This window comes from Salvelinus alpinus, chromosome 5 (genome assembly GCF_045679555.1).
Source record: "Salvelinus alpinus chromosome 5, SLU_Salpinus.1, whole genome shotgun sequence".
Lineage (NCBI taxonomy): Eukaryota > Metazoa > Chordata > Actinopteri > Salmoniformes > Salmonidae > Salvelinus > Salvelinus alpinus.
The window spans coordinates 75,440,195-75,460,691 of NC_092090.1; the positions used below are offsets into that span (position 1 = coordinate 75,440,195).

At 40.8% G+C, this 20,497-nt stretch overlaps 1 protein-coding gene across 2 annotated transcripts in view; it reads right to left on the reverse strand.

Annotated features, from left to right (window-relative positions):
• The window catches only part of LOC139576795 (anthrax toxin receptor 1-like), a 62,794-nt gene that overhangs the window by 30,246 nt on the left and 12,051 nt on the right, over positions 1 to 20,497 (reverse strand). Inside the window, exons 2-10 of one of the 2 annotated variants that reach the window (XM_071403283.1) lie at positions 10,723 to 10,794; positions 10,449 to 10,520; positions 9,444 to 9,525; positions 9,235 to 9,268; positions 8,997 to 9,076; positions 2,168 to 2,236; positions 1,961 to 2,041; positions 830 to 890; positions 67 to 165 (exon numbers count right to left, since the gene is read on the reverse strand). In XM_071403283.1, the coding sequence (XP_071259384.1) occupies positions 67 to 165; positions 830 to 890; positions 1,961 to 2,041; positions 2,168 to 2,236; positions 8,997 to 9,076; positions 9,235 to 9,268; positions 9,444 to 9,525; positions 10,449 to 10,520; positions 10,723 to 10,794 (650 nt within the window). Of the gene's footprint in view, positions 1 to 66; positions 166 to 829; positions 891 to 1,960; positions 2,042 to 2,167; positions 2,237 to 8,996; positions 9,077 to 9,234; positions 9,269 to 9,443; positions 9,526 to 10,448; positions 10,521 to 10,722; positions 11,094 to 20,497 lie in introns of those variants that run through there. The other variant, XM_071403282.1, reaches the window with a different exon arrangement.

The following is a 20,497-nucleotide window of genomic DNA, read 5'->3' on the forward strand; positions in this document are numbered from 1 at the left end:
CATGTCTTTAAAACAAACAGAACACAGGTCCACTGTTTATTCATTTTGAGTTGGTGCTCCACTTACTCTTGGTGAGTGTGTCGTTGATTCGGAAACTGCACAGGACCTTATGGACATTCCGAGCATGGAGGAAGCCATTTCCTCTCACCACCACCTGGAACGTTTCTAGAGAGGGAAGAGAGAAACACAATGACTGAGGAGGCATACAGCCAGTTAGAGTGTAAAACTGAACTGAATTTGTCACACCATGTGTTCAAGCTAACATCTGAGTCTATCATCTCAGCATCTCACACTCTGGTCACATTCAGCCAACAAACTCTAAACCACCATGCCCTGACCATAGTGGTTGTTGAAGATAAACTATTTATCTGAATGCCTTAAGAATTGAGAGTTTGCAGTCAATGAGACTTCAACTGCAGTTGTCCAGACATTTGGAGATGTAGTGGCTCTCTGGAGCCAATACCACATAACGCAGAAAACATGAAGTGTAAATACTTATTTTTACAGTGAGGAAAGTGGTGTGTTGTAAGACTGTAGAATGGACAATGACGGCAGCATTACACATCAGATAAGAGAGAAAGCAATTGTTTGTGTCCTTAGCACAGTAGTTTTGTTGGGACTAGGTCCAGGTTGAATCGTTCATGACAAAAGAAGTTGCTGCTACTGTGTGTCGGATATATTTACTGCACACCAGTCTGCTGGCCCTGCCAAGTCAGATTGGTTTTCTCGTCCTGTTGTGCGCTCCAATATGAGGGGGCCTTTAAATGTCTGATTAAATGATCTGAGAGGCCAGAGAGGATAAATATGGGCCAGAGGTCTATACACTTACCTCCTGCACAGATACTGGAGGGTTCCACTGCCAGGATCTCAATACAGGACTTCTTTAAGATCTGTGGGAGTAAGAGAGACATGTGGGCTTTTGGCCAAGGTTTGGCTTGTTACAGAGTGTTGTGTGTTGCTTTATTGAGGGTATTGGTTTAATAATATAATCCCTATACTCCTTTTACTGGCAATTACAGTATCAGTGTGGACCTGTGCACCTCATTTATAGGGTCTGCTTAATGTCTCCTGTTCTCCTCTCTGTGCTCCTCTCTGTTCTTGTGTTCTGGGTGTACATCTCTCTCTATACCCCCACTGTTCAGAGAAAGTATGTGTTATAAGCCTGAAGATCGGTTTGATTTACTGCATGCTGTCCTTCTTCATTGAGTCTGAGCCAGCAGCTTTCAGCATGCGGTTAATGGGCTCCAGATGCCAGTCAACTTGTCTGACTGACCTCTGGCTCTGTGAGAGGAACTCAGTGCCCGGGCGACAATGGCCTCTCCACGACTCTCCTTTTCTTTCATTCCTCCGCTATTGAAATAGTTTGAGCGGATACAAAAATATAAGTCAATACCTTTGAGGTGGAAGCTATAATGAATGAATGCACACACTTTGATCCTGTTTGGGTAGACTCCACTAGCTTGGATCAAAAGCTGAGAAGTCAGAGTCACAGCAGGTTTTCCTGAAATTCTGTTTCTGGTGAGTTTTGATGGATGGAATATTTCTGTTTATTGTTTTCTTTAATCCTATTCTCCCTTGTTTCCTTTTTGATTAACGTGTTAATGGATTTAGATATGTACTGCAGTGAGAATTATTGAACACAATCTCTGGATGGATGGTGTAGTGTACATTAAAGATGCTGTTATTCTAGCCTTCCCACTGGGCACAGACGTCAGTTCAACGTCTATTTTTGGTTAAGTTATCTTCCAAAAATGTCACAATAACATTTGATTTATGTTAAAAGTTGGATGAATAAAATAGTAAATTCCCTTACCTTAATGACTTTTTGCAAATCCAGTCAGTTTTTACATTGATTCAACCTTATCACGTATAATGTTTTGTTGTTGAAATGACGTGGAAACAATGTTGAGTTTTTGCCCAGTGGGATCCTTGTGTTAGTCGTCAAGTCTGAACCTCTTACCGAATCAATGACACCCTGCAGTGCTTCAAAGCCGTCATCCACTGGGAAGACATGGTCCTTGCTATCAGCAATCATTGCCAGCTGAGGAAGAAAAAAACTTGTCATACAGTTCTACACAGCCACCAACCTCTTTTCCAAATGAGGTTTGGGATACAGTTTGAGACCAAGTCAAATCAGAGCACAATGAAGCAAGATGCGTCAACACACCTGTGTCTCATTGAAGTCCTTCACCCCCACGCAGTATACTGAGGCACCCAGACTCCGCGATCGGTTGGCCTGTCAGGTATTCACAAAGGAGCAAAAACAGGAATGACTGTCGACACCTGGAATCTATTAAAGCACTCCATCAATCAAAACACAAACACTGATAACACTCAGTAACACACAAAAAAAGTGCTATCTAGAACCTAAAAGGGTTATTCGGCTGTCCCCATAGGATAACCCTTTGAAGAACTATTTTTGGTTCCAGCCGAAGAACCCTTTTGGAACCCTTTTTTCTAAGAGTGTACTCTGGACACCGATGTGTAGATTTGACAAATAGCTAAGAGCATTGACCTCTGGCTGACTGATATTCAATATCGCTTCTAAAAAGAATTAGACGTTGAAGGTAACCCTTTATTGGCTATAGCCTGTAGACTAGAGCCAACAGAGCCCATGAGCCAAATGTTACATTTCATGAACATCTGAAAGAAGGCCCTACAGAGCTAAGCTGACAATATTATTCAATATGAGTGACAGGAAGTTTCAAACTATTGTTGCAAGGCTCCCTGTTCAGGGTAAGTGACACTTTCCCCACACATTTTGAAAGCTACTGAGAGAGATATCAGCCTCACTTCATCAATGTCTGAGTGGCTGGCCTTGCTGTCTGCATGTGTCCAGGGGTGTTTGGAAGTGATTAAAAAGCCCCAGCTTTGCACCCCTGCTGCACCTGCACACCCAATCCCAGCCCAGTCTGGGGGAGGTAAATCATTGGTTCCTTTTACAGATGTGTGGCGAATGACTGGGCCTTTTTAATTCACCGGGCAGATGGGAGATATAAATCTGACAGACGCTTTGACCTCCTTTCCCTTCTCTGAAAAGAGGGGATCAAAGTGTTACTGAGGTGATGTACAGTATATGGTGCTGGTGTTTGATCTGTGCCCACAGGAGTGCAAGTTCTGTTTACAATTTGTGGTCTTGTCTCCCTCTCGCTCGCTCTCTCTCTCTTTCCCTCTCAATTAAATTAAATTCAAAGGGCTTTATTGGCATGATAAACATATGTTTACATTGCCAAAGCAAGTGAAACAGATAATAAACAAAAGTGAAATAAACAATCAAAAATAAACAGTTAACATTACACTCACAAAAGTTCCAAAGGAATAGAGACATTTCAAATATCATATTATGGCTATATACAGTGTTGTAACGATGAACAAATAGTTAAAGTACAAAAGGGAAAATAAATAAACATAAATATGGGTTGTATTTACAATGATGTTTGTTCTTCACTGGTTTCCCTTTTCTTGTGGCAACAGGTCAAAAATCTTGCTGCTGTGATGACACACTGTGGTATTTCACCCAATAGATATGGGAGTTTATCAAAATTGGATTTGTTTTTCGAGTTCTTTGTGGGTCTGTAATCTGAGGGAAATATGTGTCTCTAATATGGTCATACATTTGGCAGGAGGTTAGGAAGAGCTGCTCAGTTTCCAACTCATTTTATGGGCAGTGTGCACATAGACTGTCTTCTCTTGAGAGCCATGTCTGCCTACGGCGGCCTTTCTCAATAGCAAGGCTATGCTCACTGAGTCTCCAATGTGTCAAGTAATTATCTTTTTGTTTTCTCATGATTTGATTGGGTCTAATTGTGTTGCTGTCCTGCGGCTCTGTTTGTGTTTATGAACAGAGCCCTAGGACTAGCTTGCTTAGGGAACTCTTCTCCAGGTTCATCTCTCTGTAGGTGATGGCTTTGTTATGAAGGTTTGGGAATCACTTCCTTTTAGGTGGTTGTAGAATTTAACGTCTCTTTTCTGGATTTTGATAATAAGCAGGTATCGGTCTAATTCTGCTCTGCATACACTATTTGGTGTTTTACGTTGTACACTGAGTATGTTTTTCCAGAATTATGCATGCAGAGTCCCATTTTGTGAATTTTTGGTTGGTGAGCGGACCCCAGACCTCACAACCATAAAGGGCAATGGGTTCCATAATTGATTCAAGTATTTTTAGCCAGATCCTAATTGGTATGTAGAATTTTTTGTTCCTTTCGATGGTGTACAAGGCCCTTCTTGCCTTGTCTATCAGATCGTTCACAGCTTTGTGGAACCTGTGGCGCAGATGCTTAGGCTGTAGCATGTACAGTTTTTTGTGTGCTCTAGGGCAACGGAGTCTAGATGGAATTATTTTTGTCTTACTGAGATTTACTGTCAGGGCCCAGGTCTGACAGAATCTGTGCAGAAGATCCCTCCTTGGTTGGGGACAGAAGCACCAGATCATCAGCAAACAGTAGACATTTACTTCAGATACTAGTAGGGTGAGGCCGGGTGCTGCAGCCTGTTGGGGCTCAAGCTGCATCCCTGTCTCACCCCACGGCCCTGTGGAAAGAAATGTGTTTTTTTCCAATTTTAACCACACACTTGTTTGTATACATGGATTTTATAATGTTGGATGTTTTTCCCCCAACACTGCTTTCCATCAATTTGCATGGCAAACCCTTATTCCAAATTGAGTCAAAAGCTTTTTGGAAATCAATAAAGCATGAGAAGACTTTGCCTTTGTTTTGGTCTCTTTGTTTGTCAATTAGGGTGTGCAGGGTGAATACGTGGTCTGTTGTACCATAATTAGGTAAAAAGCCAATTTGACATTTGCTCAGTGCATTGTTTTCACTGAGGGAATGTATGATAAGGATAATGCAGAGGATTTTCCCAAGCTTGCTGTTGACGCATATCCCATGGTATTTATTGGGGTCAAATTTGTCTCCACTTTTGTGTATTGGGGTGATCAGTCCTTGGTTCCAAATATTGGGGAAGATGCCAGAGCTGAGGATGACGTTAAAGAGATTAGTATAACCAATTGAAATTTGTGGTCTGTATATTTTATCATTTCATTTAGGATATCATCAACACCACAGGCCTTTTGGGGTTGGAGGGTATATATTTTGTCCTGTAGTTCATTCAATGTAATTGGAGAATCCAGTGGGTTCTGGAAGTCTTTAATTGTTGATTCTAAGATTTGTATTTGATCATGTATCATTTCTATTTATATGTTTTTCCAAAAAGATTGGAGAAGTGGTTTATCCATACATCTCTGTTTTGGATAGATAACTCTTTGTGTTGTTTGTTTAGAGTGTTCCAACTTCCCCAGAAGTGGTTAGATTCTTGTCACGTTGTATAAATGATTGGAGACAGGCACAGGAATTCGTGATAAGGAGGTTTAATTCTCCACCCAAAATATACAACATGCCATGAAAAGGCATGGGGACGAAGCCCAAAACAAACACGTACAAAAACACAGGGATGTAACCTGAACAAAAGAGTTCGGTTAAACCTCTAATAAAAACACACGTGACGATACCCGCAATACACAACACAGTGCGAGACCCGTGATAGCAAATGTACAACAATACACGGGACGAGAACCGTAATAACAAGTGCACAATACACGAAATAACAAGCACAGCTCTCACAGACCAACAGACATGGGAACACTAACCGACAAAACAATGGTGAACAGAGGGCACATATATACAATTACTATTCAGGGGGAATGGGAACCAGGTGTGCGTAATGAAACAGTTCAGTGACGCCTTGAGGCCGGTGACGTAGACCTCTGGAGCTGGTGCACAGAATGAGCAGCAGTACCGGGGGAATCTGTGACAATTATATTGATTCTTCAATTATATTGAGCTGATTTCTGATGTGCTGTTCCTTATTTCTCCGTAGTGTATTTCTGTATTGTTTTAGTGATTAACCATAGTGAAGGTGTAGGCTTAGGTTTTCTGGGTCTCTATGTTTTTGGTTGGATAGGTTTCTCAATTTCTTTCTTAGCTTTTTATATTTTTCATCAAATCATTTGTCATTGCTGTTAATGTTCTTAGGTTGTCTGCTTGACATTTTTAGATTGTATAGGGAAGCTGAGAGGTCAAATACTGTATACTGTTTAGGTATTCTAATGCCAAGTTTACACTTTCACTATTACAGTGAAACGTTTTGTCCAGGAATGTGTCGAAAAGGGATTGAATTTGCTGTTGCCTAAATGTTTTTTGGTAGGTTTATATACCAATTTCCTTCCATCTATAGCATTTCTTAATATTATGTAGATCCTTTGGCTTTGATGCCTCATGATTGAGTGTTGCTCTGTTCAAGTAAACTGTGATTTTGCTATGATCTGATAGGTGTGTCAGTGGGCTAACTGTGATCGCTCTGAGAGAATCTGGGTTGAGGTCAGTGATGAAGTAATCTACAGTACTACTGCCAATGGATGAGCTGGAGGTGTACCTACTGTAAGAGTCCACACGAAGCCTACCATTGACTATGTACAGACCCAGTGTGCGAAAGAGCTTCAGGAGTTGTGACCCGATTTTGTTGGTTGTCTTGTCATAATTGTGTCTAGGGGGCATATTTCGGCGGGAATGCTGTCACCTCCATGTACAGTTGAAGTCGGAAGTTTACATACACTTAAGTTGGAGTCATTAAAACTTGTTTTTCAACCACTCCACACATTTCTTGTTAACAAACTATAGTTTTGGCAAGTCGGTTAGGACATCTACTTTGTGCATGACACAAGGAATTTTTCCAACAATTGTTTACAGACAGATTGTTTCACTTATAATTCACTGTATCACAATTCCAGTGGGTCAGAAGTTTACATACACTAAGTTGACTGTGCCTTACACAGCTTGGAAAATTCCAGAAAATGATGTCATAGCTTTAGAAGCTTCTGATAGGCTAATTGACATAATTTGAGTCAATTGGAGGTGTACCTGTGGATGTATTTCAAGGCCCACCTTCAAACTCAGTGCCTCTTTGCTTGACATCATGGGAAAATCAAAAGAAATCAGCCAAGACATCAGAAAAAAAATTGTAGACCTCCACAAGTCTGGTTCATCCTTGGGAACAATTTCCAAACACCTGAAGATACCACGTTCATCTGTACAAACAATAGTACGCAATATAAACACCATGGGACCACGCAGCCGTCATACCACTCAGGAAGAAGATGCATTCTATCTCCTAGAGATGAACATACTTTGGTGCGAAAGGTGCAAGTCAATCCCAGAACAACAGCAAAGGACCTTGTGAAGATGCTGGAGGAAACAGGTACAAAAGTATCCATATCCACAGTAAAACGAGTCCTATATCGACATAACCTGAAAGGCCTCTGGTCTGATGAAACAAAAATAGAACTGTTTGGCCATAATGACCATCGTTATGTTTGGAGGAAAAAGGGGGAGGCTTGCAAGCCAAAGAACTCCATCCCAACCATGAAGCAACCGTGAAGCAAGCTGTAGGAGGGACTGGTGCACTTCACAAAATAGATGGCATCATGAGGATGGAAAACTAGGTGTATATATATTGAAGCAACATCTCAAGACATCAGTCAGGAAGTTAAAGCTTGGTCGCAAATGGGTCTTCCAAATGGACAATGACCCCAAGCATACTTCCGAAGTTGTGGCAAAATGGCTTAATGATAACAAAGTCAAGGTATTGGAGTGGCCATCACAAAGCCCTGACCTCAATCCTATCGAAAATTTGTTGGCAGAACTGAAAAAGCATGTGCGAGCAAGGAGGCCTACAAACCTGACTCAGTTACACCAGCTCTGTCAGGAGGAATAGGCCAAAATTCATCCAACTTATTGTGGGAAGCTTGTGGAAGGCTACCCAACACGTTTGATCCAAGTTAAACAATTTAAAGGCAATGCTACCAAATAATTATTTAGTGTATGTAAACTTCTGACCCACTGGGAATGTGATGAAACCAATAAAAGCTGAAATAAATAATTCTCTCTACTATTATTCTGACATTTCACATTCTTAAAATAAAGTGGTGATCCTAACTGATCTAAAACAGGGAATTTTTACTAGGATTACATGTCAGGAATTGTGAAAAACTGAGTTTAAATGTATTTGGCTAAGGTGTATGTAAACTTCTGACTTCAACTGTAAGTGTTTGTTCCCCTGTGTGCTGAGAGTGTCAGGTTCTTGTCCAGTTCTGGCATTTAGGTCATCACAGACAAGTACATGTCCCTGGGCCTGGAAATGGTTGATCTCCCCCTCTAGGTTGGAGAATCTGTTAAAGTATGGGGATTCTATTGGGGGGGATATACACTACTGTTCAAAAGTTTGGGGTCACTTAGAAATGCCCTTGTTTTTGAAAGAAAAGCCCACTTTTCGTCCATTAAAATAACATCAAATTGATCAGAAATACAGTGTAGACATTGTTAATGTTGTAAATGACTGTTGTAGCTGGAAACGGCTGATTTTTTATGGAATAAATACATACAGCTGAAGTCGGAAGTTCACATACTAAAGAAATATTTTCATGTATGTTTTCATGGAAAACAAGGACATTTCTAAGTGACCCCAAACTTTTGAACAGTAGTGTAGTTAGCACACATGAGGCCATTTTTCTCTGTTGAGATCATTTCCATATGAATTATCTAGCCAGATGTAAAATGTTCCTGTTTCGACTAATTTAATAGAGTGGGTTAGGTTTGCTCTATACCAAATTAGCATACCCCTTGAGTCTCTTCCCTGTTTCACACCTGGTAGTTTGGTGGATTTGACTACCAACTCTCTGTAACCTAGAGGGCAACCCGTGGGTCAGTCTCCTCTATACCATGTTTCCTGTAGGATTACGATGTCTGTATTTTCAATTTATTTGATGAAGTCTGGGTTCCTGCTCTTTAGGCCAAAGGCAGATGCCCTCAGACCTCTCTCTTTCACTCTCTCTCTTTCTCTTCACACAATTAAATACAATTAAATTCAAAGAGCTTTATTGGCAGGGGAAACATATGTTTACATTGCCAAAGCAAATGGAATAGACAGGTTGTGCTTACCTCCCTCTCAGCATAGTAGAAGAGGTCCTCATGCAGCTCCCCATCAGTGAGAGCGATAATGACACTTGCGGTACGGTATCCTATAAACAGACACAAAACCTTTGATTCAGATCTAAATGCTGCCACAGAGCTATTCAAATAATAATAATGATAGACAAACAGATATACTTGAGAAATTAATATATGATGCAAGACTTACAACAGGAATAAATTGAAATATTTTTATTGAATTACAGACCTTCAGAGTTTCCATAGTATATCTGCTCACTGGCCTGTAAAAGAAGAGGAATTGGATTGAAAAAGGACACTGGCTAAATCTTTCCTGTGAATAAAGCAACTATTCATACTGATACAGGTGCCATTTTGTCTCTGAACCATGTTCTTTGTTCTTGAGCCAGAGTGGAGATAGATGCCCGCTCAGAGCTCAGCTAAAAGCAGACAGCTCACCCTCTGGATGCCTTCGTGCATAAAGGTGTCTCCACCTGGAAGTACCCTCTGGAGCTCCTCCAGACCTTTACGAATCTGCTCCCTGAGCAAGCAGACCGAAAGACTGATGAGAGGGCAGTTCATACTCATAATGTATCACCCCTCACCCTGCAGAAGTCCCTGTCTCATTGATATAACTGCAGCTATAAAGCTATGAAAATCGTAAATTGCAAGACCTTAAAGAAGAAGTAACTATAGGTATTGATGTAAATAGAGTCATCATAGTGATACATGTGGTTGATATGCTACTATTAAATCATACTGTCAAACTAAAACATTGGGTACAGCATTAAACTGCATGCATGCATGCCCATAATCTTGAATGGCAAGTGAGTCGCTTTAAACCCTAAAAATAGAACTGTGCATTGATATTTAACAGATTTAATTCTTTACTGTTTTCTTGTGAGATGCAGTCTTCTCCCTAAACTAAAAGCAGACATAGACAGATTTGAAATGACAAAGATAATTGTTTTTAATAAGCACAGAAACAATCTATTTATTGAAGTGGCATTCCATTTCAGAGAGTAGTGATGGGCTTTGTGTGTGCTTCAGGTTTTAAGAGATCAAGCTGAGATTTGGGGATCTATTGCCACAGGACACTGTCCAGCAGAGAGTAAGGAAATTAGTCTTGTGTAAAATGAGATAGCAGATAGACCATAAACATTGAAAACGTTTCAGTGCCTGAAACTGTGCCTGAAGAAAGATTAGACACATATGCATCACATGATATATTATAAGCCACATGCTGAAGCATACAGTTTGCCAAGGGATTGACAGCATTGTCAGTTGAGCTCAATGTGAGGGTATTGTGATTTTTTTTAATGTCTCTAATTCAATGAAACAAATCCTGCATGTTTATCTGGTTTCTGGGTTCTTGATAATCAACTCAGTTCAGAATCAGCAAATAGCGGACATCTTGTGCAGACGTAATACCCAAATCCTAAGAAAAAAAGATTGTTCCCTTACCTGTCCTCTGTAAGCCGCATCAAAATCCTTCCCTCAGTAGAGAACACAATGAAGGACATGCGCAGCTGTGGACTGGAGAGAAATGAACAATACCCAGACCATTTATATTAATGTTATCTCTGTTGTCAGTATACTAACAATCACAACAAGCAATGAAATACATCATACCCAGACCATGTGTGGTTAATGGTTCATATTTGTGTTTATATTGAATTTATCTAAAGTTTATATTCATTACAGGGTCTTTAAACAATGTGGGACAAAGTACTCTCACCTTATGAACTTGTGAGCCAGATGTTCCACAAAGTGATAGATTTCAACCCAGTGGTGCTGCACACTCCCAGATCTGCGAAGTGAGATGACATGTTGATGAGGAGTTTGCATAACAGAGTCTGGAGGAAATTGAGAGGTTAAGGTACCTGATTGTGAAAGGGAGTCAGGGGGGTCAAATTGTACTTTATCTGTAGAAAGGCAGCATCTGCCGTTAAACATTTTCACTATTATGTGGATCCTTCTCTACAGTCAAAGAGTGTTTGACGCAAAGGCTTGAATGTGCATCAAATATGCACACCAAACTTTTGCACTTCCTACAATATTTTCTGTAATCAACTAACAGAAAACAGATTTCTACTTAAACTTTGTGCTACTTCTTCTGCACATCATGCTGTATCCCCACCTAGTGTACACGCTTCATCCTATCCAACCATTACAGTTTGGGATGATGTTTATCTTGGCTGCATGCAGTCTTTCCCTGCCTGTGTGTAATTGTTATACAGTTCCTCAAGCTGTCTGGCTCCACTACTGTAGCAACACTGCGGCCTGTATGCTCTTCCTACCAGAAAATAGCTTCGGAAGCACACATTCCATTTGAACACGTAACCTTGGTTGAAGAGCAACAGTGTACAGTAGTGTATAACTCTGATTGATTTATTAGATAGTTGCCATCTTTGGACTGCCCCAATGATATCATGCTGATGCAGAGCAGTGACATCATTCTTCTAAGATTACTTTCAATGTTTTTATAATGCAGCCCCAGTAATGATCTTAGTGTTATTTGAGTCAAGTAAATGATCAGTTATACCTGCAGTACCGGTCAACAGATTTTCTTTATTTTTACTATTTTCTACATTGTAGAATAATAAAGAAGACGTCAAAACTATGAAATAACACATATAGAATCATGTAGTAACCTCAAAAAATGTTAAACAAATGGAAAAATATTTGATATTTGAGATTCTTCAAAGTAGCCACCCTTTGCCTTGATGACAGCTTTGCACACTGTTGGCATTCTCTCAACCAGCTTCATGAGGTAGTCACCTGGAATGGATGTGAATTAACAGGTGTGCCTTGTTAAAAGTTAATTTGTGGAATTTCATTCCTTCTTAATGCGTTTGAGCCAATCAGTTGTGTTGTGACAAGGTAGGGTGGTATACAGAAGATAGCCCTATTTGGTAAAATACCAAGTCCATATTATTGCAAGAACAGCTCAAATAAGCAAAGAGAAATGACAGTCCATCATTACTTTAAGACATGAAGGTCAGTCAATCTGGAAAATGTCAAGAACTTTGAAAGTTTCTTCAATTGCAGTCACAAAAACCATCAAGCGCTATGATGAAACTGGCTCTCATGAGGACCGTCACATGAAAGAAGACCCAGAGTTACCTTTGCTGCAGAGGATAAGTTCATTCGAGTTACCAGCCTCAGAAATTGCAGCCCAAATAGATGTTTCACAGAGTTCAAGTAACAGACACATCTCAACATCAACTGTTCAGAGTAGACTGTGTGAATCAAGCCTTCATTCCCTTTGGGTTGTGCCGTGGCGGAGATCTTTGTGGGCTATACTTGGCCTTGTCTCAGGGTGGTAAGTTGGTGGTTGAAGATAACCCTCTAGTGGTGTGGGGGCTGTGCTTTGGCAAAGTGGGTGGGGTTACATCCTGCCTGTTTGGCCCTGTCCGGGGGTATCGTCGGATGGGGCCACAGCGTCTCCTGACCCCTCCTGTCTCAGCCTCCAGTATTTATGCTGCAGTAGTTTATGTGTCGGGGGGCTAGGGTCAGTCTGTTATATCTGGAGTATTTCTCCTGTCGTATCCGGTATCCTGTGTGAATTTAAGTATGCTCTCTCTAGTACTCTCTTTCTTTCTCTTTTTTTTCTCTCTTTCTTTCTTTCTTTCTCTCTCATGGAGAACCTGAGACGTAGGACCATGCCTCGGGACTGCCTGGCTTGATGACTCCTTGCTGTCCCCAGTCCACCTGGCCGTGCTGCTGCTCCGGTTTCAGCTGTTCTACCTGCGGCTGTGGAACCCTGACCTGTTCACCGGACGTGCTACCTGTCCCAGACCTGCTGTTTTCAACTCTCTAGAGACAGCAGGAGCGGTAGAGGCACTCTGAATGATCGGCTTTGAAAAGCCAACTGACATTTACTCCTGAGGTGCTGACCTGTTGCACCTTCGACAACCACTGTGATTATTATTATTTGACCCTGCTGGTCATCTATGAACATTTGAACATCTTGGCAATGTTCTGTTATAATCTCCACCCTGCACAGTCAGAAGAGTACTGGCCACCCCTCATAGCCTGGTTCCTCTCTAGGTTTCTTCCTAGGTTCTGGCCTTTCTAGGGAGTTTTTCCTACACCTGCATTGCTTGCGGTTTAGGGCTTTAGGCTGGGTTTCTGTACAGCACTTTGAGATATCAGCTGTAGTAAGAAGGGCTTTATACATACATTTATTTGATTTGATTCATGGTCGAATTGCTGCAAAGAAACCACCACTAAAGGACACAAATAATAAGAAGAGACTTGCTTGGGCCAAGAAACACAAGCAATGGACATTAGACCGGTGGAAATCTGTCCTTTGGTCTGAGTCCAAATTTGAGATGTTTGGTTCCAACCGCCATGTCTTTGTGAGACGCAGAGTAGGTGAACCGATTATCTCCCCATGTGTAGTTCCTACTGTAAAGCATGGAGGAGGAGGTGTGATGGTGTGGGGGTGCTTTACTGGTGACACTGTCTGTGATTTATTTAATATTCAAGGCTCACTTAACCAGCATTGCTACCACAGCATTCTGCGGCGATACGCCATCCCATCTGGTTTGCGCTTAGTGGTACTATCATTTGTTTTTCAACAAAACAATGACCCAACAGACCTCCAGAATGTGTAAGGGCTATTTGACCAAGAAGGAGAGTGATGGAGGGCTGCATCAGATGACCTGACCTCCACAATCACCCAACTTAACCCAATTGAGATGGTTTGGGATGAGTTGGACCGCAGAGTGAAGGAAAAGCAGCCAACAAGTGCTCAGCATATGTGGGAACTCCTTCAAGACTGTTGGAAAAGCATTCCACGTGAAGTTGGTTGAGAGAATGCCAAGAGTGTGCTAAGCTGTCATCAAGGCAAAGGGTGGCTACTTTGAAGAATCTCAAATATAAAATATATTTTGATTTGCTTAACACTTTTTTCATTACGACATGATTCCATATGTGTTATTTCATAGTTTTGATGTCGTCACTATTATTCTACAATGTCGAAAATAGTAGAAATAAAACTTTTGACTGGTACTGTACATGTCAATGTCTTTGTAATGCAGCCCCAGTAATGATCTTATTGGAGTCAGGTAAATGATCAGTCATAATGCCTACATGTCAATGTGTTTATAATACAGCCCCAGTAATGATCTCAGTGTTATTGAAGTCAGTTAAATGAACAGTCGTTGTGTGTTGTTGGAGTCAGGTAAATGATTGGTCATTATGTGTTATTGAAGTCAGTTAAACGAACAGTCGTTGTGTGTTATTGAAGTCAGTTAAATGAACAGTCGTTATGTGTTATTGGAGTCAGGTAAATGATCGGTCATTATGTGTTATTGAAGTCAGTTAAATGAACCTCTTGAAGCTAGGGGGCAGAATTTTTATGTTTGGAAAAATAACGTTCCCAATGTAAGCTGCCTATTTCTCAGGTCCAGATGCTAGAATAATAATTGACAGAGTAGGATATAAAACACTCTAAAGTTTCCAAAACTGTCAAAATATTGTCTGTGAATATAACAGAACTGATTTTGCAGGCGAAAACATGAGGAAATCCAACCCGGAAGTGCCTTTTATTTTGAAAAATCACTGTTCCATTGTCTGCCTTTCGTCCATTTAAAGGGATATCAACCAGATCCTTTTTATGTCTCTATTTTGGTTGGTCAGGGCGTGAGTTGGGGTGGGCATTCTATGTTTTTGTTCTATGTTGTCTATTTCTATGTGTTTGGCCGGGTGTGGTTCTCAATCAAAGGCAGCTGTCTATCGTTGTCTCTGATTGAGAACCATACTTAGGTAGCCTTTTCCCACCTGTGTTTTGTGGGTAGTTGTTTTGTGTGAGTACCTGACAGAACTGTTGCGTTTTGTTCCACTTTTGTTTTTGTTTCAGTGTTCAGGTTATAATAAACATCATGAACACGTACCACTCTGCGCTTTGGTCTACTCCTTCTTCCTCAGAACATCATTACATAACCTTGGTAATTGTTCCCATCATTGTGTTCTCACAGTGTATGTGAAAGGGGAATAAAGGGATTAAGGGTTCAGGAAAGACACACAGTTATTAATTTAAAGGTCCAATGCAGCCGTTATCTCAATATCAAATCATGTCAGGGTAACACTGAAGTACCTTACTGTGATTGTTTTAAATTCAAATGGTCAAAAATAAATGAAAATAGCTTCCCAGCTAGCACATAATGTTCTGAGAACCATATGTTTCTTAGAGCTTGGTGAGAACGTGGTTGTCCTGTCGTTATTTTGCATACAACTATAATGGAATTTTAATGTTTGTGCTTTTCTTATAACTAATTGATGTGTTCTATTTATGTGCTGTTCTATAAACCAATTTCTGTGTTCATGCAAGTGGCTGACTGAACGAATCCTCACTATCAGTCGCTGCAATTTGGCAGTACGCCCAGACCTTGTTTTGAGAACGAAAGATATCTCAGTTTCAAGGTCTTAGCTTAGAGAGAAGAAGCCTCATGCGTTCTGACTCCTAGAGATTAACATACTTTGGTGCGAAAAGTGCAAAGGACCTTATGAAGATGCTGGAGGAAACAGGTACAAAAGTATCCACAGTAAAACGAGTCCTATATCGACATAACCTGAAAGGCCGCTCAGCAACGAAAAAGCCACTGCTCCAAAACTGCCATAAAAAAGCCAAACTACGGTTTGCAACTGCACATGGGGACAAAGATCGTACTTTTTGGAGAAATATCCTCTGGTCTGATGAAACAAAAATAGAACTATTTGGCCATAATGACCATCGTTATGTTTGGAGGAAAAAGGGGGAGGCTTGCAAGCCGAAGAACACCATCCCAACGGTGAAGCACAGGGGTGGCAGCATCATGTTGTGGGGGTGCTTTGCTGCAGGAGGGACTGGTGCACTTCACAAAATAGATGGCATCATGAGGATGGAACATTAGGTGGATATATTGAAGCAATGTCTCAAGACATCAGTCAGAAGGTTAAAGCTTGGTCGCAAATGGGTCTTCCAAATGGACAATGACCCCAAGCATACTTCCAAAGTTGTGGCAAAATGGCTTAAGGACAACAAGGTCAAGGTATTGGAGTGGCCATCACAAAGACTTGACCTCAATCCTATAGAAAATTTGTGGGCAGAACTGAAAAAGCGTGTGCGAGCAAGGAGGCCTACAAACCTGACTCAGTTACACCAGCTCTGTCAGGAGGAATGGGCCAAAATTCACCCAACTTATTGTGGGAAGCTTGTGGAAGGCTACCCGAAACATTTGACCCAAGTTCAACAATTTAAAGGCAATGCTACCAAATACTAATTGAGTGCATGTAAACTTCTGACGCACTGGGAATGTAATGAAATAAATAAAAGCTGAAATAAATAATTCTCTCTACTATTATTCGGACATTTCACATTCATAAAATAAAGTGGTGATCCTAACATTCCTAAGAGAGGGAATTTTTACTAGGATTACATGTCAGGAATTGTGAAAAACTGAGTTTAAATGTATTTGGCTAAGGTGTATGTAAACTTCCGACTTCAACTGTACATCTTTCACAAGCTTGTTTTCTCTGAGCATATCGTTAGCTAGTCCATACATGTCTATATTCTTTGTAGACGTAGTGCTTCGTGCTGAAAGATTAGTAATTTCCTGACATCCGATTGGTTACTGGCATTTACAGGCCCTTTCTGGAAACCTGATTGGTTAAAATACCTCATGTGCCGCGCAGCATTTCCTTGTTTGAAAATATCTCCAGCGAAGAATCAACGTAGACAAAATGAGAAAATCTCGAAGAATATACCTACAGTATGTGAACAAAAATAGGCGATCTCAGTTTGTCAATGCGAGAAAAGCAGTGAATGAAAGAAAACATTTGCCTGATCCACCAATTGAGGCAGTGGCAGTACAGGTAGTGGAGAAAAAGGAGGTAGCCCGCAGCAGCGCGTTAAGACATAGATTAGTTGAGATGAAGATGATAACTAGCAGCGATCAACCAGACAGCAGCCAGTCAACAGTGGCTTTTATTCCACATCTCAAATAAACCACCTTGTACATGATTTGGTGTTCAACCTTCCCAAGTTCTCTCACGTCACCCCGCTCCTCCGCTCTCTCCACTGGCTTCCAGTTGAAGCTCGCATCCGCTACAAGACCATGGTGCTTGCCTACGGAGCTGTGAGGGGAACGGCACCTCCGTACCTTCAGGCTCTGATCAGGCCCTACACCCAAACAATGGCACTGCGTTCATCCACCTCTGGCCTGCTCGCCTCCCTACCTCTGAGGAAGTACAGTTCCCGCTCAGCCCAGTCAAAACTGTTCGCTGCTCTTGCACCCCAATGGTGGAACAAACTCCCTCACGACGCCAGGTCAGCGGAGTCAATCACCACCTTCCGGAGACACCTGAAACCCCACCTCTTTAAGGAATACCTAGGATAGGATAAAGTAATCCTTCTAACCCCCCCCCCCCCCCCCCCCCTTAAAAGAGTTAGATGCACTATTGTAAAGTGGTTGTTCCACTGGATATCATAAGGTGAATGCACCAATTTGTAAGTCGCTCTGGATAAGAGCGTCTGCTAAATGACTTAAATGTAAATGTAATGATTTGATTTGTCAGTCCAGTGTCTAAACACTGGACTGCCAATCACCATGGACTTCACCAACTAGTGATTCTGTAATTATGTCATGATAGAATGTGCAGTGTTACGGCTCTCGTCGAAAGGAGTGAACCAAAGCTCAGCGTGGGGAGTGTTCATGATTTTTATTTTCAAAAATCACTCAAACAAAATAACCAAAGTGAAAACGAAAGCGCACAGGTACAGACACGAAACAGAAAACAAGATCCCACAACTGAAGGTGGGAAAAAGGGCTGCCTAAGTATGATCCCCAATCAGAGACAACGATAGACAGCTGCCTCTGATTGGGAACCATACCCGGCCAACAAAGAAATATACAAACTAGAATGCCCACCCCAAATCACACCCTGACCTAACCAAATAAATAAATAAAAAGGCTCTTTAAGGTCAGGGTGTGACATGCAGACTGTGAAGGTGATCATGATACATTTAGGAGGAGTGTTTACACTTCCTCCAGGCTGCAGGAGTGCTCCAGGAATAAAGAAAAATAAACATGCACTTAGTTTTCACTATGCAGTCCTAAAAATTCTTATTCATTAATCGAGTTTACTGCATCTTGAGCAGGAAGTCTCAATAAACCCATGCGTATACAGAACTATACTTCAGACACATTTATACTTCAGACACATCAGATGATACGGTGTCCCATAAAGATGAATTGTGCACCTTCTAAAGTAAACAACTATCTTGTAATCTTAATCTTTTTGACCTGTTTCATTGACATACAATTATGTACAAACTGTCCCTAATTTCCCCACTCCACTGTGTCTCTCACAGCCTGTTTGAGTTCAGTGTGTACTGGCGGCTATCTATTGTTCCACAGGAAGGTTATCTCTAACCCAAACAACAGATGACTTAAACAGGAGGGCAGTGGACCAGGCCTCGAGGAGTGAGCAGCCTCTAATTTAATTTCAGTCCCAATGCTCATCCCTCTGTCTTACTCTTTCCAATTACTAAGATATTGCATTATTGGATTGCTATATGAAAGCCAATTACCATTCACTTTGTTACTTTCACTAGTCTCCATATCCTGTTTGGGCTGCAGGGGCAGTATTGAGTAGCCTGGATAAAAGGTGCCCATTTCAAACGGCCTCGTACTCAATTCTTGCTCGTACAATATGCATATTATTATTACTATTGGATAGAAAACACTCTCTAGTTTCTTAAACCGTTTGAATTATATCTGTGAGTAAAACAGAACTCATTTTGCAGCAAACTTCCTGACAGGAAGTGGAAAATCTGAAATCGATGCTCTGTTCTAGGGCCTGCCTATAAATGTGCTTGATATGTATTAGTATACATGCACTTCATACGCCTTCCACTAGATGTCAACAGGCAGTGAGAGAAGAAATGGAGTGTATAACATGATCTGAGGTCGAATAAAAGCTCTTGGCATGACGTGACACCAATTTCCTGTTTTCTGGAATGCGCGAGAAGGGACCTGGTATTGCCTTCTGAAAAGCTGTCGTTATAGACGACTAATATCTCTGGCTTTGATTTTATTTGATAAATGTGACAATATCATCGTAAAGTATGTTTTTTCAATATAGTTTTATTAGATTATTGAAAATTTTTCGGGACGTTAGGCGTGTTGCGTTGTCTGCGTTTGTTCACGAAGGAGAGCTTCGTGCCACTTTGCTAGCTTTCCGTGCTAATTGACTGGAGAAGAGGACATTCTAAAACCAAACAACGATTGTTCCCGACAAAGGACCCCTTGTACAACATTCTGATGGAAGATCATCAAAAGTAGGACCCATTTTATGATGCTATTTCATATATCTGTCGAACATGTGTACTATTAGTTTGCACCCAGATTTTGGGCACTCTCTCGCTATAACGTAAGCTGGATGTCGTAATGAAGTTATTTTTAGAATTCTAACACGGCGATTGCATTAAGAACTAGTGTATCTATCATTTCCTATACAACATGTATTTTTTAGTAACGTTTATGAATAGTTATTTGGTCAGAATAGGTGAGTGTCATAAAAATATCCGGACATTCTGGGAAAAAGCTGCTACGTTAGCACAATGTATAACCACTGATTTCAGCTCTAAATATGCACATTTTCGAACAAAACATAAGTGTATGTATAACCTGATGTTATAGGACTGTCATCTGATGAAGCTTATCAAGGTTAGTCAAAAATTATATATCTTTTGCTGGTTTGTTACGATCGCTAACTTTTGCTGCTGGTAAATGGCTTGTGTCTCTGGCTATTGTGGTAAGCTAATATAATGCTATATTGTGTTTTCGCTGTAAAACACTTAAGAAATCGGAAATATTGGCTGGATTCACAAGATGCTTGTCTTTCATTTGCTGTACACCGTGTATTTTTCAGAAATGTTTTATGATGAGTATTTAGGTATTTCACGTTGGTGTCTGTAATTACTCTGGCTGCTTCGGTGCTATTTGTGACGGTAGCTGTGATGGTAGCTGCAATGTAAAACTGATTTATACCTCAAATATGCAAATTTTTCGAACAAAACATAGATTTATTGTATAACATGTTATAAGACTGTCATCTGATGAAGTTGTTTCTTGGTTAGCTTGGTTGGTTCTTGGTTAGTTAGGTTGGTTTTGTGCATGCTACCTGTGCTGTGAAAAATGTCTGTCCTTTTTTGTATTTGGTGGTGAGCTAACATAAATATACGTGGTGTTTTCGCTGTAAAACATTTTAAAAATCGGACATGTTGGCTGGATTCACAAGATGTTTATCTTTCATTTGCTGTATTGGACTTGTTAATTAATGTGTGAAAGTTAAATATTTCTAAAAAATATCTTTTGAATTTCGCGCCCTGCACTTGAAGTGGCTGTTGTCATATTGTGCCCGGCTTCGGGCTTGCAGCCCAAAGAAGTTAATGAATATGTGTTAATGGTTAAGACTCTGTTTGATTTAGAAGTGTGGGGTCATTTTATTTGGTTTTGGTG